Source organism: Rousettus aegyptiacus, unplaced genomic scaffold (assembly GCF_014176215.1).
Source record: "Rousettus aegyptiacus isolate mRouAeg1 unplaced genomic scaffold, mRouAeg1.p scaffold_m13_p_10, whole genome shotgun sequence".
Classification (NCBI taxonomy): Eukaryota; Metazoa; Chordata; class Mammalia; order Chiroptera; family Pteropodidae; genus Rousettus; species Rousettus aegyptiacus.
The window spans coordinates 83,578,971-83,600,001 of NW_023416285.1; the positions used below are offsets into that span (position 1 = coordinate 83,578,971).

The 21,031-nt window shown below is 36.6% G+C and overlaps 1 protein-coding gene across 1 annotated transcript in view; it reads right to left on the reverse strand.

Annotated features, from left to right (window-relative positions):
• Positions 1–576: 576 nt before the first annotated feature.
• GPR158 (G protein-coupled receptor 158) overlaps positions 577–21,031 on the reverse strand; it is a 313,167-nt gene continuing 292,712 nt past the window's right edge. Inside the window, exons 8-11 of the mRNA XM_016124940.2 lie at positions 15,658–15,796; positions 10,478–10,583; positions 6,864–7,010; positions 577–6,099 (exon numbers count right to left, since the gene is read on the reverse strand). Of these exons, the coding sequence (XP_015980426.2) occupies positions 4,627–6,099; positions 6,864–7,010; positions 10,478–10,583; positions 15,658–15,796 (1,865 nt within the window). The 3' untranslated portion in view covers positions 577–4,626. The remainder of the gene's footprint in view (positions 6,100–6,863; positions 7,011–10,477; positions 10,584–15,657; positions 15,797–21,031) is intronic.

Below are 21,031 nucleotides of genomic sequence, written 5' to 3' on the forward strand. Positions count from 1 at the left end.
GCTTGAAGTTTGCCCTGTGCTTTCCAAGGAACAAACGTTTAAAGAGAAAATGAGCAAAATTAAAAAGATTATTTCTGTCTTCATAACTATTCTAGGGGAAAAGGATGGAATATGCTGAAATAATAAAATCTTTAACTTGCACTGTTTTAGAACAATAGATTTACGTGATTACTTTTTTGTGTGATAAAGTCAGTTTCTGATAGAAATACTGTCCTTAAGTATTTGTTTAAAAATAAAGGTCCTAAATTTAGAACAAAGAAATAATGACGATCACTGCGCATAAACATATGAAAAAATAATACAGCCATTAACTAAGCAATTCCAACAAACAGTGAAAAGACTCTATTTTCCTTATTGTGTAATAAAGCACAATAGACCTGATTTTCATGCCTTGTTAATCTCCAAATACTTTTGTCTTAGCACTTTAGAGTCTTTCGAAGAGCTGAATTCATTGACTCTTGTAGAAGTACTAAAAGTCTATAGAAACGGAATATGCTATGATGAGAAGAGATGGGGACAGGGCATTTGGTACGAATCATTTAAAGGAAAGATGAATGCGGGGACCAGGTGGCTCCAGCTCCTCGGTCTGCCTGCCTGCCACGCAGCTTCTCTTCCAGGAGCTGTTTCAGAGAGTCGCCGCATGCAGAAGTCCACCCTGCAGCAAGCGCTTGGCTTCTCTCCCAGCCCACTTAAAATCAAGGTTTCTCATGGAATAAAGCCAGAATCCTAGTCCACAGCTTTTCTCAAAAAGCAGATATGAAGTCCACGGATCATCAGAGAGGGCTTTTGAAACTCCTGAAATTATCCAAAATGTCCATAAACTTAGGAGAAACATTTATATTTGACAGTTATCTAATTACTCTGATTTTTGGGGCTTCATATGAATACAACATAACAATAAACCTATTTGAAGATGCTATTTTGATGAAATAACCGAGGATCTTTTCCTTTCCTCCTTAGGCCCTCTCCTTCCTGTACCCTGACTCTTGGTTAGAGTTCTAAATGGTTGAGCTGCTTCTAGTCTCTTCCCACTTCAGTCCATTTCAGACTTCTCCCCAAATCATCCTTCCAATACGTGACTTGATTATGCCCGTTTAAGGCTTTCTGATAGCTCCCTGTGCTCCAGGATAAAGCTGTAGTTAATATGGAACCCGTGAGACTGCGCACAATTATCTTTCTGGCCTAATCGTTTTCCCCTTTCATACCTGATGCCTCTGCAGAATTCCAGCCTGGTGGACTTGCCTTTCTTAGCAAGCCCTCCCTGACTCTGTGTCTTAGTCATGAGTCTCCTGTGTATCACCATAGCAGTGGCTGGGTACTCTTATGGGTTTGAGTGTTATTGGATCTCTAGTTCTTCTAAAGATCATCATCGTTCAGCTGACTGCCTGGTATGTGTGCAGCTGGATTAGTTCCCATTTGGCTGGAGCTCTCTTATCACTAGCCCTAATAGGTTTTATTGGCTCCAAATGATTACCTGTGTGTTTAAGGCCACATTTAAACACATATTCCTATAGATAGGCAATAAAAGAATGTACTTAAGTGCAGAAGTGTGCCAAAGCCAAAGATATTTGGGATTCCTCCTAAAGTTGGTTAGGTGAAATAAATTCAATTTTTGACAGATGAATACACAAATCACCACAAATCACTTTCATATAAATGTTTTATTGCAGAGAAGTTATCATTATTTACATGCTGCAACACGTCACAACATAAATTTACCAAATATTTCATGGTGGGATGCTGTAGATTTCAGATAATAGTGTCAGAACCATGGATTAAGTGAAGAGACTTACAGCTTCGTTGACTCTACAACTCTCGGTTGCTACAAGTCAAAAGGCAGTGTTTTTTTTTTTTTTTTTTCAGTCCTACCTGTCATCACTTGCATGCAGAAACCTAGGAAGCAAATACAAGAGAACTGTCGAGTTTCAGATCCATATGGCCACCAAAGTTCACAATGGGTTGAGTTATAATTCATGTCGTAAAGCATTTAATTCTTGCATAAAATATACAGTTCTATTAAGACTGGTATAAATCTACATATTTATAAACCCTGACTCACAAACGAGGACAGGATGCAGCCTGCACATGCATTGAGAAGGACAACCTAGCAAATGTTTGTGACCTTCACAGTGTTTATCCACTTTCTTTTTGCCAATCTGGGAAAATAATCTCGAGAACTATAGATTTAAACTTCTCTTGGTGATAAGTAATGGCAATGAAACTCTAGGAAAGACCCCAGGCACTCTGACTGATTTATGCTGGTGGAGAAAAATCTATGGACTAAGGTATAATTTGGCAAGTCTTCTTTAAGCCACATCTCTAGCGGGATTACCCTGAAGTGCAATAAAAAGTCTTTGACGCTTGACATCTTATTTCTCAAAAAGTGAATAAAGTGCTAACAAATCTCAGACAGAAATTAAATAAGTAGGTGGGTCTGGAAACTGGTATACAAATATACCTTAAAGTTGCATTTTGAGGTTACCAAGTAGATAGGCCTTGATTGAAAAGGAAGGGAAGGAGGAAATAATCGAAGGAAACACACACACACACACACACACACACACACACACACACACACACACACCCCAGAGTTTCTATCTCTTCAAACCTACCCCACCAACCTGAGTAACGCACAAAGCAGGGAAATGGGTGAGGGGGGCTTGTGCACAGCTTTGCAAATGGTGAAGTGCTCACTTACTCCTGAATAAAAACTGTTCGGGAAATTCTGATGATGCATAAGGAGAAGTCCTGGTTTCTACCCTCCACTGAGAATGATATTCTCTAAGAACAGCCCTATATCCACCTGCTGATTCCCTTTCTCATCTTCTCTCCTAGCAAGTTCTCCTCGCTGCTCATGAAGTGAAAAAAGCTACTTCCTCTGGAATGTCCTGGCTAAATAAGCCCTTGAGACTTTAGTGTTTAATGTGAGAGAAAGGGAAGTCTGGGTTCTATTTTTAAGTGATTCATCTTTAAATAAAATGGGACTGTGCTTTGAAATGGAATCTCTTTGCATGATCACATCAGAAGGGCTGAGTTGGCAGCTTAGGGTTTTCATGCCAAAAGATCAGTGTGAAATGCAATAAATTCTATAAAATGTGCTTTGGGGGCTATTTGCCTTGCAAATAAACCTTTGCATTTTAAATTTTGAGCTTAGTGGCTTACAATGGCAATTCGCAGGACTTGTAAGTTTTCCAGTGCTTAGGAGAAGGAAGAGCTGATACCAACGTATAGGCTTGGTATAAATCAGGTTATGAATCTCTTTGGGATTTGAGCCCAGCAAGTTTTACCCCTAGCTGAAGCAATCAATAAGAGTTTATGAGAATAAATAGTTTAAGGTCATTTAAAATATTATATATTCAGTATGCACAATAAAAATATATCCGTATAATGATCTTGATGCTATCGTAATTTTTCTCTTTAAAAAAATAATCCCTTGAAAGTGCTATCGGGAGCTCGCTTTCTGTCTTTGTTTTGAAAGGCAAAATTCCTGGCTCTGCAGTACTGCCATCATTCTCATGGCATTTCTAGACGTTTCCCTTTGCTACGATAATAATAATGCACAGTATATTTTCCTCACTCTTAGCTTCTTCCTTACGAAAGCTGCTAAGTATAAAATACTGAAAGAGTTAAAAGGGACGTTTAATTGGAATGAAGGCATTCTCTATCTCTGACTTCAAACAAACAATAGATAAGTTGTCCTTAACTTATTGAGACGTAAGACGATGTAGGACCACTTGATCTCTGATATTAATAAAGCTTCTGAGTCCTAACACCGAGTGCAAAACAAGTAACTCAACTTGTATGAAAAAAAAAAACCTGATTAAGACAGTATAACAAACCATGATGTCAAATAAGAGTTAATCCAAATTCACAATATATAAATCACAGCCAAAACTAAAAGATTTTATCATTAACAGTTATGACTTCCCAAGCCAGAGAAAACTTACTGTATTTTAAGAATCAACTAAAGTTGACAGATAGCAGGTATTCTGTAAGTTGCAATAGCAATTGAGTAGCTGCAGATTGCATAAATGTGTTGTGTCACATAATATCAAAGTTATTTGCAAAAATTATATAATCTGGAATGCTTGAATATGAGACACAACGATGTACTGAAACATACATTTATAAGAAAATGAGAGCAATCGTTAATATAAAAGGTATTTGGGGGATGCATTAAGTTAGCAGTGCTATCAAGGTTAAATAGGTAAAGGAAGTTCTTTCCAGTCAGCTACCCAGAATTTCGGTCAAATTCGTCTCTATCTTCTTTGCAAATCTCGTACCTCTCCTGTGTCTTCTGGCTTACCTCGCTTAAGGTCGTCAAAGTCCCATGGGCAAATATTGATCGAGGGCAGAAAAGGGCTACTTCCTCTAAACATGCTGAAATGTAAAGATTTTCCTAGTGTTACCGGGGGAACGACTTTTTGGCCCGTGTGACTTCTCTGCGACTACGACACTGCTCCACCTCCTTCGTCTTTCGCCCATGCCTTTCACAGTTCCCCTAACTGACAAATACTCCTCGGGGATTCCTGATCCTTATACCTTCTGTCTTACATCGAACTTAGAGTTTTTTTCCTTTTTCTTTTCTTTCTGGGGATATTACACTTTAAAAGTGTCCCAGACCTCTTATTTCCGAGGCCCTGCTATCATATTTGCACTTAAAGCAGACGAGGCAGGTAAAGCTACGTTTCTTTCAGCATTTGGTTCACCTGGGGTCTCAAACTCCCACGGACACACCTCAGCTCGCGATGTTAGAGGTTGCTGGAAGTTGGTACTTGAGTTATAGGAGCCAGGCCCATTTTCTTCGGAGGAAGAGGTCTTTTTTTCCTGGTTTCCTATTTGGTTGAGATTTTCGTTCTCTATTTTTGATGCTACGACTTTTGGAGGCAGTTCTCCGTATGGCCCAGCGCACACATTGGCTGTATAATGCTGACCGCCATTCTCCTCTTTTGCTCTCAATGGGGGAACCTGAGTCTTGGAAATCAAATGCTTCTCATCTTCAAAAAGGGACTGACCTTGGCTCTCCCAAGGGCAGACCTCAGCCTTGTCTATGCCCCTCTGATTAGACTGCTGACATAGTTCAGCGGCCTTGGGCTTGTGATGAGATTTCTCCTTTAAGGAAAAAGAGGTGTTCTCCATTTCAGAAGCCGCAATAGATACGTGCTTTTGAACCTTTGGTTCTGAAGGCACGGGACCAGGCGTCAGGTCATAAATCTCCCAAGGGCACACTTCCCCAATGTCAAAGTTGTCCTTCACCTGGGTGGCGCCTGGGCTCATGTCACAACCGGCAGTGGCGGGGTTGGCCCTTTGTTGCTTCATAATCCCAGATTTCTGAGGTTTTCTTGGCTCTTCCAAATGATTGGAGTTTGGGGGAACACAGTCTTTAGTCTCTGCATTATCTGAATTTGAGTTTTTTCTGTTTGTCTCTTTATCTTTTGGCAGAGGTCTCTGGGACTTAGCACGTTCTTCCCCGCCCAACGTTGGGGTTTTCCCAGCTAATCCGAGAGTCTTCTCCTTGGCACTTGCGATGACGCTGAGGGACTTCTGTAACATGGACGTTCGTGGGTGGCCCGGCTTTTTCTCTGAGCTGAGATTGTGAGCGCTTGCCGACTTACACACCAGAGGCACAGACTCCGTAGACTCGGCCTCATTGTTCCCTTCCAGCGTCTGTGTTAGCTTCCTGCCTGACAGAGACTCCAGGGTGGAGGCTTCTGTCGCCTCCTCCTCTTGGCTTTCGGTGGGTAGGCTGTTGGACTCTTCCTCTGGCTCTCTCACGTGGTCATACGTGCTGTGGGATTTCTTCAGTGAGAAGACTCGGTTTTTCAGGGACTCCTCCTTGGCTTTCCCGGTGTTACCCGAAGACTCCTGTGGGTTCTTCCTGGCGAGGGCGGTGCTCTTGGTCGCACTGTGGTCCGTGGCGTCCTTGTCCTCTTTGGAGCACTGCCTGCTGACTGTCTCTGGGATCTCAGTTATACGCCTCATGATTGAACGGCCTAAGCCCTTCTTCGAGCACCGCTTTTTCTGGAGGTGGGGGTTATTTGTGATCATCTTCTTCCTTTTATATATTTCCAACTGGGCATAGAGTTTCTTCAGCTCATCCTGCCAGAACAAGAGTAAATTCACAGAAGTGGGAAACTTAGCATTTCAGCTAGATGTCACCGAAGGTAATTTGAATGCAATAAGCTCTTTAGAGAAATTATTCTATAGCTCTTCCTAACATCTCTACTCATCAATTCTCTTATTCTTACTTTCCGATTGCTTTGTGTTTTGTTTCATATCCAGTTGAAACTTTAACACATGAATCCATCAAGCCTTGCTTCATGGAGCAAGCACTTTGAACTTCTGAGTTATGTAGGCCAGACTACACTTAGACCATAACAAAAGACAGCATATAGTCTCCTGGTAAACCACATCCCTGGAATAATATTAGAAGCATCACGTAACCATTGATAAAATTACACCTAAAATTAGATTAGGTTTTGGGGATCATAAGCCATCGAATACTAAAAGCATCTTCTTCCTCCGAATGCTGACATGTTGTCACAGATTATTTTAAATAATCCTACCTTTTCAACAGCAAAGTGTCATATAGCATGCTCTGAAACATGTATAACAAGTTCATCATTATGACAGCCAATAAGTCAGTGACTATCAAGATTGGCTGGTGCATTCTAATTTATACTTTGATTATACATTTTAGAACTGGATCAGCTCTGCATTTGATGTCTTTACTTCTTATACAAACACATTCTCTCATTTTCTTTCTCTCTAATGCATAAATGCACACATATACATCAACCCACAGTGCTTGCCTGTAGAAATGGGTCTAATCTGAAATAAGAAATAGGAAACTCTGGTATTACCCGGATGTCCTCTGGATCCAAGCTGTGCTCACTCCAGGCTGAGTTGATACTGCTGTTCAGGTAGGATCCAGACCGGCCCATGTCCAGCTCGTCCTCGTATGCTTCTGTAGCAATGTCATCTCGTGGGTTATTGCTCGAATGTGAAAACTGCAACAGATATTCAGTATGAGCTCTAGACAATACCCACAGTAAGACACAGCGTAATTTCTAAAGGTTCTAGTGGAAGGTCGTTTCCTGGGCTTTGATGAATTCATTCGCCGAACGCCTTATGAAACTTTCTGCTCTATTTGTGTCGTGCTTTCCATGTTACATCCCGCGGTACTTGGTTCCCTCTTTGACCCCTATTTTCATCTTTGTCTTTTCTCTGGGCTTCCAGTGTTAACTTACATTACTCCTCTGCCATGATATTTGCATTTTGAACATAAAAATAAGTATGAGAATGCAAACAAATGTTCCCCAAGTGTAGCAATTTAGGTCCATTGGCAGCTGGATAGGAATTTCTTTTGAGCAGTGGGGTTTATCACGTTTGTCATTTTGCTTCCCATAGGGGAGGCTGTATTTCATCTTTGGGCACAGTTGGCCCAGATCCCAGAAATTTGACTTTCAGTCTATTACACCTTTAAAAAAAGTTTACCTTCAAAAGGGGAAGGGATTAATATAAAAACAGTCATGGGGACGTTAAGTACGGCATGGGGAATGTAGTTAATAATAGCATAATAACTACTGATGGTGTCAGGGTGATGCTAGTCTTATAGGGGTGACCGTTTTGTAAGTTATAGAAATGTCTTAATCGCTATATTGTATAATCGAAACTAATATAACATTGTGTATCGACTGTAATTGAAAAAAAAATTTTAAATTATCTTAAAAAGCATGCTTTCGAGATTCAGGAGACAGGAGGTCTGAATTCCAGCCCCAGTGGTGCTGACGGGCAGATCTTAAACGAGGCACAGGAGCTCTCCAATGCTCAGTGCCCTCTCCACCTCAGAGAACTCCGGGCTTGATGGTCTCTAAGTTTCAAATTCAAGGAGTCACTGAAAGTACCATTTTTTTTTTCTCGAGCTCATTATTCTCAAGTTCCTCCACCACATTGTGACACATCTTTATTATTTTCATGTAGTGTTTTGATATTTTTCAGTTTCATGTACTCTTGCTATCTCTAGTCTTCAAAAGGAGAAGCAAGGGAGAATAAACTGGGTAAATGATGGAAAGCAGGGAGAATCGAAAAAACAGCCCAGCCACCGGTCAAATACTCCTTTACAAAATTAACACATCACCCTTTGATGATAGAGATAGTTTAATGTCAAAGTTTGTTAAAATATTCAGGTAGGCAGGTGAATATAAATATGAGGTAATATGTGAAATGGGAATTCTCTATTTAAGTAATATGAATGTTTTGCAACTGGGACTGGCTGAGAAACCACAGAAACTGATAAATCTTTCCTTCATTGTTCTACTCATGTTTATGCTTCCAATGTGTGCCATTAACTTAAAGCCACGATAATGAATAAAATAGAGTCCCCATCCTCCAAAATTTCACATGCTACTAGTTAAACCTTGGAGCTTATTTATAAAAAAGGTGGTTTTTAAATTTTTTCTTGAGCAAAGTCTTAGAGACTATCATGAGTTTAAGAAACAGTTATTTTGTCAAATATTGTCAATTTCCTGCTTTATTATTTTCTTTCCTGTTTATCTCCATCTAAAATACTATTTTAAACATTTCTTATCTAACTTTCCTTTTTCCCCATCTCACCCTCCAGAAGTACTACAAGAGCACAGATTTTTATCTGTTCATTACTTTTATTCCGGGATTTAGAATAGTGCTTAGCAAATCTCAATAATTTTTAAAAATTATCTGCTATTCAGATATAATTCACACATCATAAAATTCTCAATTTTAGATTGTACTATTCCATGTTTTCTAGTATATTCACAAGGTTGAATTACAGAATATTTTCATTATCCCAAATAGAAGCCTTGAACTCATGAAGTAGTCACTCCCATTGGCCCCCTTCCGCCGCCCCTGGCAACCCTAACCTGCTTTCTGTCTCTCCAGAGTTCTCTGTTTTGGACTTTTCAAATAATGTAATCACAAATCTGTAGCTTTCGTGTCTGGCTTCTTTCACTGGGCCTAATGTTTTCAAGTTTTGTATGAGTTGTAACATGTATCAATGTTTTGTTTCTTTTTATTGATGAATATATTTCACTATATACATATACCACATTTATTTATATATTTATCAGTTGATGGAAACTTGGGTTATTTCCACTTTTTGGCTATTAGGAATAGTGCAGCTATAAATATTCACGTACAAATTTTTGTGCGAAAATATGTTTTCAATTTTCTTTGGAGCTCGATAACAATTTATTGAATCAATAAATAATCTGAGTATATATCCATCTAATAAAAGTGTTACATATTATGCAAAGTATAAAAATGATAAAGATAAATTGTATTAACAGACTAATCTATGAAAATTGTGCCTATTTGGTATAATTCAAATAAGGAAAAAAATAGGCATTTTCTTTGTTTATAATCATTTGACCTTCTCAATTAGGTTGAATTTCAATGTTTTGGTTAATTTTGAGAGTTGAGGTAAAGCCTGGGGTAAAAGACAAAATATCACAGTTCTTAAATAAAAATGGAAAAACTATAATTGAAAAATGAAAATTAAAAAAAATCAGTTATTGGTTCAGCCACACTAATGTTATGTTGTGAGGTACTGATAAAGACTGATCACTTTGTAAGATATATAAATGTCTAATCATTATGTTGTACATCTGAAACTAATATGTCACCTATAATTAAAAAATAAATTCAAAACAGGAAAAAAGACATAATGTTCTAATATTTTGTTGTCCTGTGTGTAAAAGAGGAAAATAATGATAATGTTATAATATGTATTTTCTGTTTTTGTTCCCAAGTTCTGTTATTTTATTTCATTCCGAGCAGCCTTATTGCTATCATGTCATAGATGAGCAAACTGAAATTCAAAGAGATGAAAAGTCTTGGCTAATCCCATATTATACAGCTAGTTTGTGGTGGAGCATGAGTTCATGATCCACGGACTCTGAGTCCCAGCCCATTTCCCCCCACCACACCACGCTGCCTAAATAAGTCCTTGTCACAATCTATCATTATTAGGCAAGACTCTTCGATATACAATATTACAATTATTTATTTCTATTTAAATAAACATCCTGTGAATGTTTAAAACACAATATTTCTCTGAACGAGTCCAAAACAATATCCAAATAATTCTTAGGGTAATTCTCTTTAAAATGATCTTGATTTTATAGCTACAATGAAAGCCATCTTGAACATATAATAATTAAAACATAACTGGATATTGAAATACTTGGAAAAGGACTGAAACAGATGATGGGTTTTGTAGAAATTAAGTCATTTAACACTTATGTGAGATGTTTAATAAATCCCATAAGAAGATGGACACCTAGTTGCCTGAGGAGGGGGCTTTAAACACATTTTCGATGTCAAGCAAATCTCCACACGTCCCTTTGCCCGTATTGCCAGATATTTTTTAAAGGAGCAATAACTTAATGCTCATTTAAGATAATTGTCTTGCAAGATGAAAGTAACATTAGAGGAATACCTTTGGAATCAAAAGCAACCCAATGGTGACTGTCACAGTCAAATGAGTATGTGCAAAATACAGCATCAACATCCAATCAGACTGAAGCCTCGAGGCAAAAACAAACCTGAAACGAGAATTTACCAAGTTAGCAATCTAACAAGAGTTCTACTTAAAATACTAGATACTCGGAAACTCTTTGCCGCAATATATTAAGAAAAGGAAAAGAGGGAGGGAGGGAAGAAGTTGGAGGGAGAGAGGGAGGGATGGAGAGAGAAAGGGGAAGAGAAAAAGAAAGGAAGGAGAGATGGAAGAAGACAGGGAGGGAAAGGGGAGGGAGGGAGGGAGAGAGGGAAGGAATGAAGAAAGAAAAGGAAGGAAGAAAGGGACAGAGAGAGGAAGGGAGGGAGGCAGAGAGGGAAGAAGGAAGGAAGGAAGGAAGGAAAGAAGGAAGGGAAGGAAGGAAGGAAGGAAGGAAGGAAGGAAGGAAGGAAGCAAGGAAGGAAGGAAGGAAGGAAGGAAGGAAGGAAGGAAGGAAGGAAAGAAGATTGCAATGTAATAGATAAAATGAATATAGTCATGGTTTGTTAAATACATTTTTAAAATAAAAATTTTAGTTGCTATAAAGCATTAAACTGTTTTAAAATAATTTAACACATAATATTTAAGATACTGTCTTATCGAAGAATTTATAAAGTTGTGTTCCTGAAGGAGAAATGGGCAGGGAAAATTCAGTACTGGTATATACTCTGCTAATTTTGAAATATTTTTATTAACCAACAAGTACACGTACGAACTAAAACTCATATTTTAAGGACTCATCCTTATGTAGAGACTACTTTTTGCTTTATTTAAGATCATTTTATACAATCATATCCTTCTTTTAATTTTTCCCATCAATTGTTATCCATGAAAAGTAGGTATAAGATTTTACTGCTTTTTGAACTTTTTTGTCTCAATAATATACATCATCAAATTTGAAAAGCTAACATCCTAAGAAAACCTCATGATATAATCATAAAATAAACATATTAATTTAAAAATCAAAGGAACTAATTTTTCTATCTGCACTATACCATATTTGTGACAAATTTATTGAGTAAATTAATATAATTATTTGAAATAAAATTTTCATCAGTGGGTTTCTACCTCATTTTCACCTCTATCATGCACCCTGTTACCATCCATTAAAAACCCATCAAGCTAAAATAGAAGCTCAAGATTTACCCAAAATGAAGAGCTATTTCTCCCTGTGTCTGGAGACATAAACAAAATAGACTCACAACGTACACAGAAGTGCAGAATGCTCATGATAGTTCACATAAAACCAAAAATAATTTTCTGAATTACCATTTTTTTTCTAATGCTTTTGTGAGAAAAGTGGCCTTGTATTTGCCATGAATATGACTGAATATTCACTTTGTTCAAGGATAAGATAGTCTGTGCTGGGTCAAGTGAGATTTTTTTTTTAAGCACTGAGTAGCAAATTACAGTGTCTGAGGCATAGTATTGAGGCACAGAACCAATATAAAATGTGTCCCAGAAAAATAATACAGTCCCAACCTGCTGGGGCTGTTGTCAGTACCAGAGCAGACAGTTAAAACAAAGGAACTGCATTTCCAGTCTAAGAGCATCTTCACATCTTGGGAATTCTTATCTCAAATGCCAGTACAAGTGAACTTGACCTTGCCTGACAATATCCAGAAGGGAGAATGGTTATATATATTTTAAATTAAAATGGTGAATCTTCCAAAAAATAATTTTGACATATACTGACATCAATTGTCCTTAAATCAATCAACTTTTAATTACTGCCGAGTTTTAGTTTTCATATTGTAGTTCTGACTAGAAATATCTTAAGAAAAATCGGGTTTGGAAGCAGTTTTACAACTTCATTTTTAAAATATAAAATAGGTCTAAAAGCCAGGAGCATAGAATTATTTGAAAATTGAGGTTAATAATAAAAGCAAACTTTTTAAATATTTTGCACTTTCTCAAAGGTTTGTTTTATGCATTAAAAATAACTAAAGGATTTGAATTGACTGGGCAAAATCCCTTCTGCATTATTTACTCTTCTAGAGTTCATCCTTGTAATTTATTTTTGTTCAATCTGGTAAGAATGAAACTGTATCTGCTTATAATATGTAGTCATAATTTCTATTTATATATGTATACACACATATACATTTACATGATTTTAAATTTTAAGCAGACAAAAAGGTACATATGCCCTATTGATAGAGAATGTTGCTGATGTCGGAAGCCTTGTTTCATTATTCATTCCATATTATTCCATATTATTTCATACCATAAAATAATTTCCGAGATGGTTCCAGCTGATTTAAAATATGACGTTATTGTGTCTCATTCTTGGAGTTTATCAACATTAGAACCACGGATAAATAAATTCAGTCCATGAGTAAATAAGAAATTGTGTATACTTACTTTAATTATTACTGTCTATTACTTGCTTCCTACTCGTTCCCCTAAGATCAGTGTTCTGTAGATTTACTGTGTTAAACTACATTCCCATCCTTGCCCTTTTATGGCCATATAAATTAAATCTCCAAAAGACAGTAGATAATATATACTATGATTCTCCAAAACCAATATGCCACACTCCAATCAAGTCTGGTCTATGTAAAAAGGTAAGTCAGATGCGAATTGAAAATTTTTCCCATCAGGAACCTGAGGGCTTGCCATTAGGTCTGTTTGGGCTCGCCTAAGAAAAAATGCCAAAGCCTACCAAAGGTGGCCACTGCTGCCATCGAAAGTCCTCCCTGTTAAAAAATGATAGGGGACCACACAGTTGTTTGGAAGAAAACTGATCTTGAGACAATGCTATGTCTAACACCAAATCAAGATGAACAGTTAACTCAGAGCTGTGTCTCTATGAACTCAGCTCATAGCTTACATGATTCTTCTCACTGGGCTGATGAGTTGTTTGGGACTTTGTAAGAAAGATTTAAGCAAAGTAAGAAAGCTGTTTTCGATGAGTATGTAACATTCAATGTTTTATTGTTTCCTATCACCTCGGCCCAGTATTAAAACAGTACTTTCTGAAGTTATCAGATGTCAACTAAGGGTTGGGGAAATTCCATGGTCAATTAAGTTTGGAAAATGCTGGTTAAACAAAGTTAACTAAATTTCCTCTGGCAGGACTTCTCGGTATGCTACTTTGCATTGTGACATTCCTAAAAAAGAGTTATTGAATGCAATGTATCCTAAATATATACACACATATGAAGACTTCTAAGAGTGATATACTAATATGTTAACAGTGCTTGTCTTTGGGTGATTGGAATATGGAGTGTACTTGTTCGTTATCACTTTGTAACATTTTTGTAATGACCATCTATTGCCTTATTACTAAGACTTTTTTTTTTAAAAGTTCATTAAAAAATAATTTACCTCACCTACTTCTGAAAGGACATGGGCCACTAGAGAGTTTAAAATCCAGTGGGAAAAAAATATTTAATGATGAAAACTAAACATAGTAAATCAAGGTAGAAAAAGTTATAGATCAATTTAGGTAACTGCTTTGAACATAATTTCTCGGGCAATTAATTTAGTTCTAAGAAATACAGCAGGTAATTACAGGGCAAAAGTGGGAAACTCTTTGTATGGCAGTCACATTCTGACAACAGAAGACATTTAAATTCATCTGTAATAAGTCTTTTTGAATGATTCTAACTCTTTAGTTGGTTTGTTAATATAGCATTTAATTTATAAATGGTTCTAGAGAAGCATGTTCGTTAGATCTCGAAACATATGTGTTTGATATTCTGCAAACAGCCCAAATGTAGCTTTTCGTGGGAGATGGTTTGGGAGGAAGTAAAGGCTCTGGAGTCTGGCCCACCACACAGTGCTCTCTGGCTACTACATTTTGGACCCAGTCTTAGATTTTTAAACTCCAGTCTGAGCAGGACTGAGCTCTTCTCTTTACCTATTTATCACTTCATATTTCTCGTCTCATCTTTCCTCCCTCTTCAACTCTCTCACTTCTCTCCTGTTCGAGGGGCCAGACAGAACAAGGAGGAAAATTTCCTTGATTTCTGGCCCTTTGATAGAGTTTCCAGGGTTGTCAGATCATAAATACTTCTTTTTATTACTAAAAGTTTAAAAAGTGTAGGTTCTGCCGATGGCCCAGCTGCTCCCTGGAATCATCTACTCCTAGAAGTACAAGGAGTACAAGTTTCATTGTATGATTATTTACTAAAGTGAAAGATGGAAATTATCCTGCAAAACTTCCACAGATCTACAACCTCCCAGCCCAGCTCCCACTATTATTAATCTCATCTTTCCACTGAGGGCAAAGACAAATATTCACAATTTTCAATTACATTTCTAAGTGCGCCCTAACTTTTAATATTTGTCGAGCACTTGAATGACATCTTTTTGTTGTTTTTCAAATTACAGGATTCCTTATTTATTGCACTCACTGAGGGTTTCATTTCATTTTCAAATGTGAATCAGGTGAAAATTCTCAGAAGATAAGTCATACATATTTCATTTTCTTTACTTATCATAAGCTGCTTTCTTCCTCCTTTTTACTCATCAGCTAAAGAGATACATGTGATATTAAAAAAACAAAAACAAAATCAAAAACACGACAGGCCAGATGGCCAGGCCATACATTCTTACCACTGGAAGTTATTGTTAAAATGTGATGATGACAAAAATCCCATTGCACACAAAAATCTAGTCATCAGCTTGAAGTAGTTTTTTTTGGTTTCAAATTCAGCAGAATTCACACACATGTTGTCTATCTGAGTAAAATTTTGAAAGTATAAACCAGTATATTAATTATGAATGAAAACATAGACAATTTATCTATATCTACTTTATAATGTATGTATGTATTGCTTTACACCTTCACAACAAAAAATACTATATACGTCATAAACGATATCCAATGACATCCCCATAAATGGCTTAACATAATATAATAACAGTGAGTTAACCTTCAGAATAAATGAAGGCAATAAACAACACATCAGAAGGAACTAAGAACAGCAAAATTTAAAAAAAAAAAAACAACTAAATTCATTTGTGATTTCTGTGACAAATTAATCAACTTACAAAACACCATCCTTCCTAAATCTTTCCATTATGCATAGTATCCAATTCTGCTATTTAAATTAAGCTGCAACACATCAGAAAAATAACACAGTTATTTACTAGCTCTACAGATCACTTGCCTAATTGTATGGAATATGGCGGAGATAATCAGCTCATTGTGAACTGCAACAGCCATATAGCGTGGCTCGTGAAATGCCGACGGGACTGTCCGCACTGCATAGCAGAGATAAACACCCCACAAGAGGAATAAAAATTCAGCTGTGAGAACAAAAAACAAACAAACAAACAAACAACTTTCCATTAGTTTTATAAGTGAAGAAAAAAAGTAAAATTTAAGTTCTTTAGCATGCATTTTGTGTTTATTATAGAAACAAATTTAGTTAGAAATAGATGCATATAAACTATCATTCATATATGAATATATATGCCATATAGTTTTAAATTTTATTCAGTGTATAGAAGATTTTTCAAAGGTATACTTTGTTTCATTGTAACAGTGTTTGGTATCTCAATTTTTTCTTTTCGGTAAATACCTGGCTTTTTCTTAAAATAACTGTAAAATAATTTTCCACATCACCAACCAAAGTTTAAGATGTACACAGAGCATCTGGGTCAGAATAAAGTCATCAAGTCATTAATATGTTTATATGCAGCTTCCGGAAATTTAGGCTCTTACCGCATTGAATCTGTTTCGATATAAAGATATATCCTTTGCCAAAATGTGAGAAAACAGGTTACTAAACATTCAGTGGCATATTTTATAACTGTATCATTATTTCTTCACGCATGACAGATATCCTATCGTTTGTGGGCGGAGTGCTGGAGGCTTAGTAAAATCCACAGTCACCTTGTTTGCTTGCTCAAGCCGGAAGAAAGTGCAGGCTAAGGATAAGGGCTTTGTAATTGCACTAGACTTGAGTGGGATCCCTAATTTGCATAATCTGAGGTAATTTAAACTTTCTGGCCAGTTTCCTATCTGGAAAATGAGGATAATGAAAGTACATTTTTCATGGAATAATTTACTAATGAAAACAAATAATGGATATAAAACATTTCACATATGTCAGATAAATATATAAATAAAAACATAAATGTTCAATAAATGATTCTTACTAGTAAACATCTAATTTGACTCTTTTTCAAACTGAACATTGGTATTTTAACTTATTCTGACCAAAAACTGTTATGACCTATTTTACCTGTCTTAGACACATAACCTTAATGGAAGATACTATCTAATTAATAAGAAGAAAGCTCTAATGTGGAGAAAACATTTCATCGAATACATTACCTAGAGGAAACCTACTTATATACTGAAGCACTGATTTCTGTTTCCATGTGCCAAGGTGTATTACCTGCCAACATTTTAGCATCTTTCTACAAGTATTTAAACAATAGGTAGTGCTCCAATTATTGAAAATCCCTCAGGCAAACATATCTGTCAAGCGTTACTCTAAAATCCTAATGCAGTCAGAAGCCAAAGGAAAAAATAAACCTCACTCAAAGATCTCCACGGGATTTAGTGGAGGCTCCAGTTATTCGGTATGTTGGCCCCTGGCCATGTGCTGCAAATGCTCTTTCCAGCCAAGTTTTACTGGATCAGGAAAAGCGAATCAATCAGGAAATGCTGAGGTCTTCATGTGTAACTTTCCTAAGTCTTGTATTTCTGTCTGTGGTACTGCGATTGCATCTTTTCCAGGGTTGAAAACTCAGAGACAGCAGTCATTGGCAAATTTCTCCTTGGAGTTATTTTTCATATGTATCATTCTTCTCAACGCCCATAATTACAATTCTTGCCTAAGCCCCTATCCATGCACTCCATTCGTTACAACTATTTTTCAACGGCCCCATCTGAACCTGGCTTCACCCTGTATTGACTCATTCTTCGTAACAGTGACAGGTTCATTTTCCTGCAACTCCACTTTGATTATGTCTGGATTTGCCTAAATCTCTTCGTCTCCATTTTGGCTGATTCACAATTCTCTTAGAATATTTGCTCATCCCCACGTAAGATGCTGGAAATAATCCCTGCCCCCAAAGGAAGACTGTAAGGGGTTTCTGCCAGGGCAGACATGTCCTCATTTTTGAGACTTTCTTGCTGCACGGGCTTCACGTTATCTTCCCACATTACTTAGCCTTATATTTTGTGCTTTATATTTCTTAGACCCTGACTTCTTGTCTAGTCTCTGATGCTCAGGCAGGTCTTTTGTGAAGTGCTGCATGCATCTTCATTCATAAATCTTTAGTGGCTCACTATTATTTGACATATGCTTGTTTCTAGCATTCTGAGCCCTCTATGACTTGATGTTACATACCCAACATGGTCTTCCGATGCTCCCCAACGTAAACTCTGAGCCGATCCAGGAAGACTCTTTGCCCCATAAACACGCCAAAGGTCTTTCTTGCTTCTGAGTCTTTTTGTTCATGCTCTTGCTCACACAAGAATTCTCGTCTCACATTTCCAAATCTTGACCAATTTTTCAATGTCTGTTCAGGTTTCACCTCGATCTCAAGTCCACCTGAAGTGATTCTAACCCACTGAATTTTCTTTCCTCTAATGTCTTATAGTTTTCAGCTATCTACAATCCACAATGCAGAGAATAGTGCCACATAGTACATAATTAGTAGAGTAATGTTCATGGAGGCTTGTGAATCACTCCCTTCCTCAGCCTCAACTAGGTATGACCTTCTTCATGGCAAGATTGAGTCTTTCAGTTATTTTCTACCTTTGCTCACACTGATGATAGCACTACTACTGAGCACATAAATAAGATTTAATAAATATTTGTTGAACTGAATGAATAGAAATTATATCATTTTCGTGTTATTGGAGATGCAGACTTTCTGTTACCTTGCCGCTCCACCTCACACTGCAGGCCCACACATGGTCTGAAGATCGCATTGGCATTATTATTAATAGTGGCAATTCCTATTTATAGATGGATCACTAAGTGTGTGGTACTGTTCTTGGCATTCAGGAATGATGAATGCAAAAATATTATTAAACAACATTAGCACAAAAATATGCTGTAATTGAAGGATTCACATGTGGCTGAATTATAAAAACACTATCTCCTGCCAATTAGTGCAGGGTTTTTATATTATATTATACTGAAGATTAAAAAAAAAAAAACAGGAAAGTAGTTATCAAGTTAATTAGTATGCTACAATGGAGAATTATATTTAAAAATATGACAAAATAAGATTCCTCATACTAACTAAGCTGAACATTAAAATCATTTCATTAGCAATATCAAACAATATGCTCTAGCTGAAAAACAATTTATTATGCAAAGTACCAATTAAACTAAATGTGATATATAAAAGTTATGTTGGGAAAAAAAATCAGTTTCATATAATTAACTTCAGACTAACACTGCAATTAGTAAAGAAAATATGCAGATGTTACCAAATTTTGCAGTGTTGTTACGTGGGAGTTGAAATATGTGGTGTGCTTCTGCTTTAGAAAATAATGTCTGGTGTTAAATGATATTGATAGAAGACATGAGTAGAGTTACAAAGGGAACTTCATTTACATTTAAAGATTCAAATATGGCTTTCAGAAAACCGAGGTGTTTTATTTCTAGCCCATAAAGGATAACAGTTTAACAGTTAACCGAGGTAACCTTTTAACAATTAATATAGGGTAATGAAGGTAATCTCATTATCTTTCCAAAGGGCTGGGTCAAGCAAAGAAGTGGGAATGAATATCGGTTCTTTGACACTGAAGATATCCCAGCTCTAAGGCCACCCATAAGGGCCGAGAGAAAAACTGCTTCAAAGTGCAAATGTCTCTCAAGCTGTGATACTCTTGTTTGCCATGTTACGGAATACATGTTATTAATATTTTGTATTAATAACATTTTACCTTCCTTGGCCCCATTTGAAAATTATTTTTACATGGCATAAATAAAGACATAAAGAAGCTTTCTATTTTTATCTTCCAAGTGTTTCTTTTAATGTCCTCTATTTTCTTTAAATCCTATCCACTTTGAAAATTTATGGTGAAAGTAAACTTATTGTGCTTCTACTCTAATAATGTGGTGGGCAGCAGAGTTTTTAAGCATTAAATCAAACAAATTTAATAATGCTTGAAAATGGCTCAAATTCTGGAGTTCCAGAGTTTGACTGGCATACAGATGCCTTGGTATTCTGAGGTTTATTTGTCTTTTCTCTGGTTAAAATAAGGACAATTATGAGAGTTACAATGATTAAAACAATGAGAATAGCAATTTTGAAAGAATTTTAACCTTGGAAGTGACTTTATTAGGGTCTAGCTCTAGAACTTGGATCAAATTCTTTACAATCTCCTCTGCACTGCAAATAGAAAAGGTAGAGAAAGTATACTTTCTCTCTCTGGTATATACACCTAGGATTTTTAAAGTTTGATATGCGGTGACAGACATTTAATGGAACCCCGTTACTTCAGAGCCATGCAGCCATGTTACAGACCGTGAGTGTGAGACGCGCTCACAAAGAGTGAGATTAGAAAGTTCTTGTGTTGTCACAGGGTCAATGTCAGGGCAGTAAACTAAGCTGCCTCTTCCAGTAATACTCCTTCTGTGTTGTTTGGAGAAGGGATAGGAATTGGGATTATATGTTAACATTTTTAAAATGTATTTTAAAACTTCAACCTTTTATGAAAGGCTATCAGCATCAGCATGATTTGCCTCCCCTTGGGCTAAATTACTAAAAATTCACATATACTTTTTGAAGGGCTAGCTTGAGTGGCTTTAGAATGATTGTAATGAGGGTTATATTTTTGTTTATTTATATTCCATTACCGTGGAAAAATATTTTACTTCCTTGAGGCATAGTTATCTGTATGAAGCTAAAGGACAAAGAGAAAATAATTTATTTTATATCTTAATTTTATTCTTTTAGTACCATTTTCTCATTTGGATGGTAAAGAAATTTTAACTTCCTTGTTAAATTTATAGCGTATAAAATCTTTGAGACAAATCTGCTGAGTTAGTTTGGGTCAGGACATTGCTTGACCACTGGGTAAGGGCTCGTGTGTTCACTGCAAATCTGCTGCTCTGTTGGCCAAACGGTCCCTGTGACTGTCCTTTTAATACAAGGAAAAGGTCTGCCAAAGTCTCCTTGCCAGCTGAGTCAATCTACGGGATATTTCTGTCCAAGCAACAAAAGAGAGATTTTTTTCCTTCTTAATGTTTTTCTCCCTTCTAAATCCTAGGGTTCCACACGAGAACCGAAACTCCTTAGCAGAAATGATCGTCACCACAGATATCTTAATTACTCTTACTCCACGTTCCTCAGGTTCTATCTCAAGACAATCCCCACCTTCATCGCCAGATTTCTTTAACTTCTGAAAGGGCAAAATGGCACTTTAAGTATAAAATTAAGATCAAAATAAATTAATTTATCTTTTCTCTCTGCCTTTTAACATCATATGTAAATAACTACTCTACAAAGAAGCAAATGATTTTTCAGGAGAAAGAGTATATAAATAAACAAGAAAAGAACCCCCAC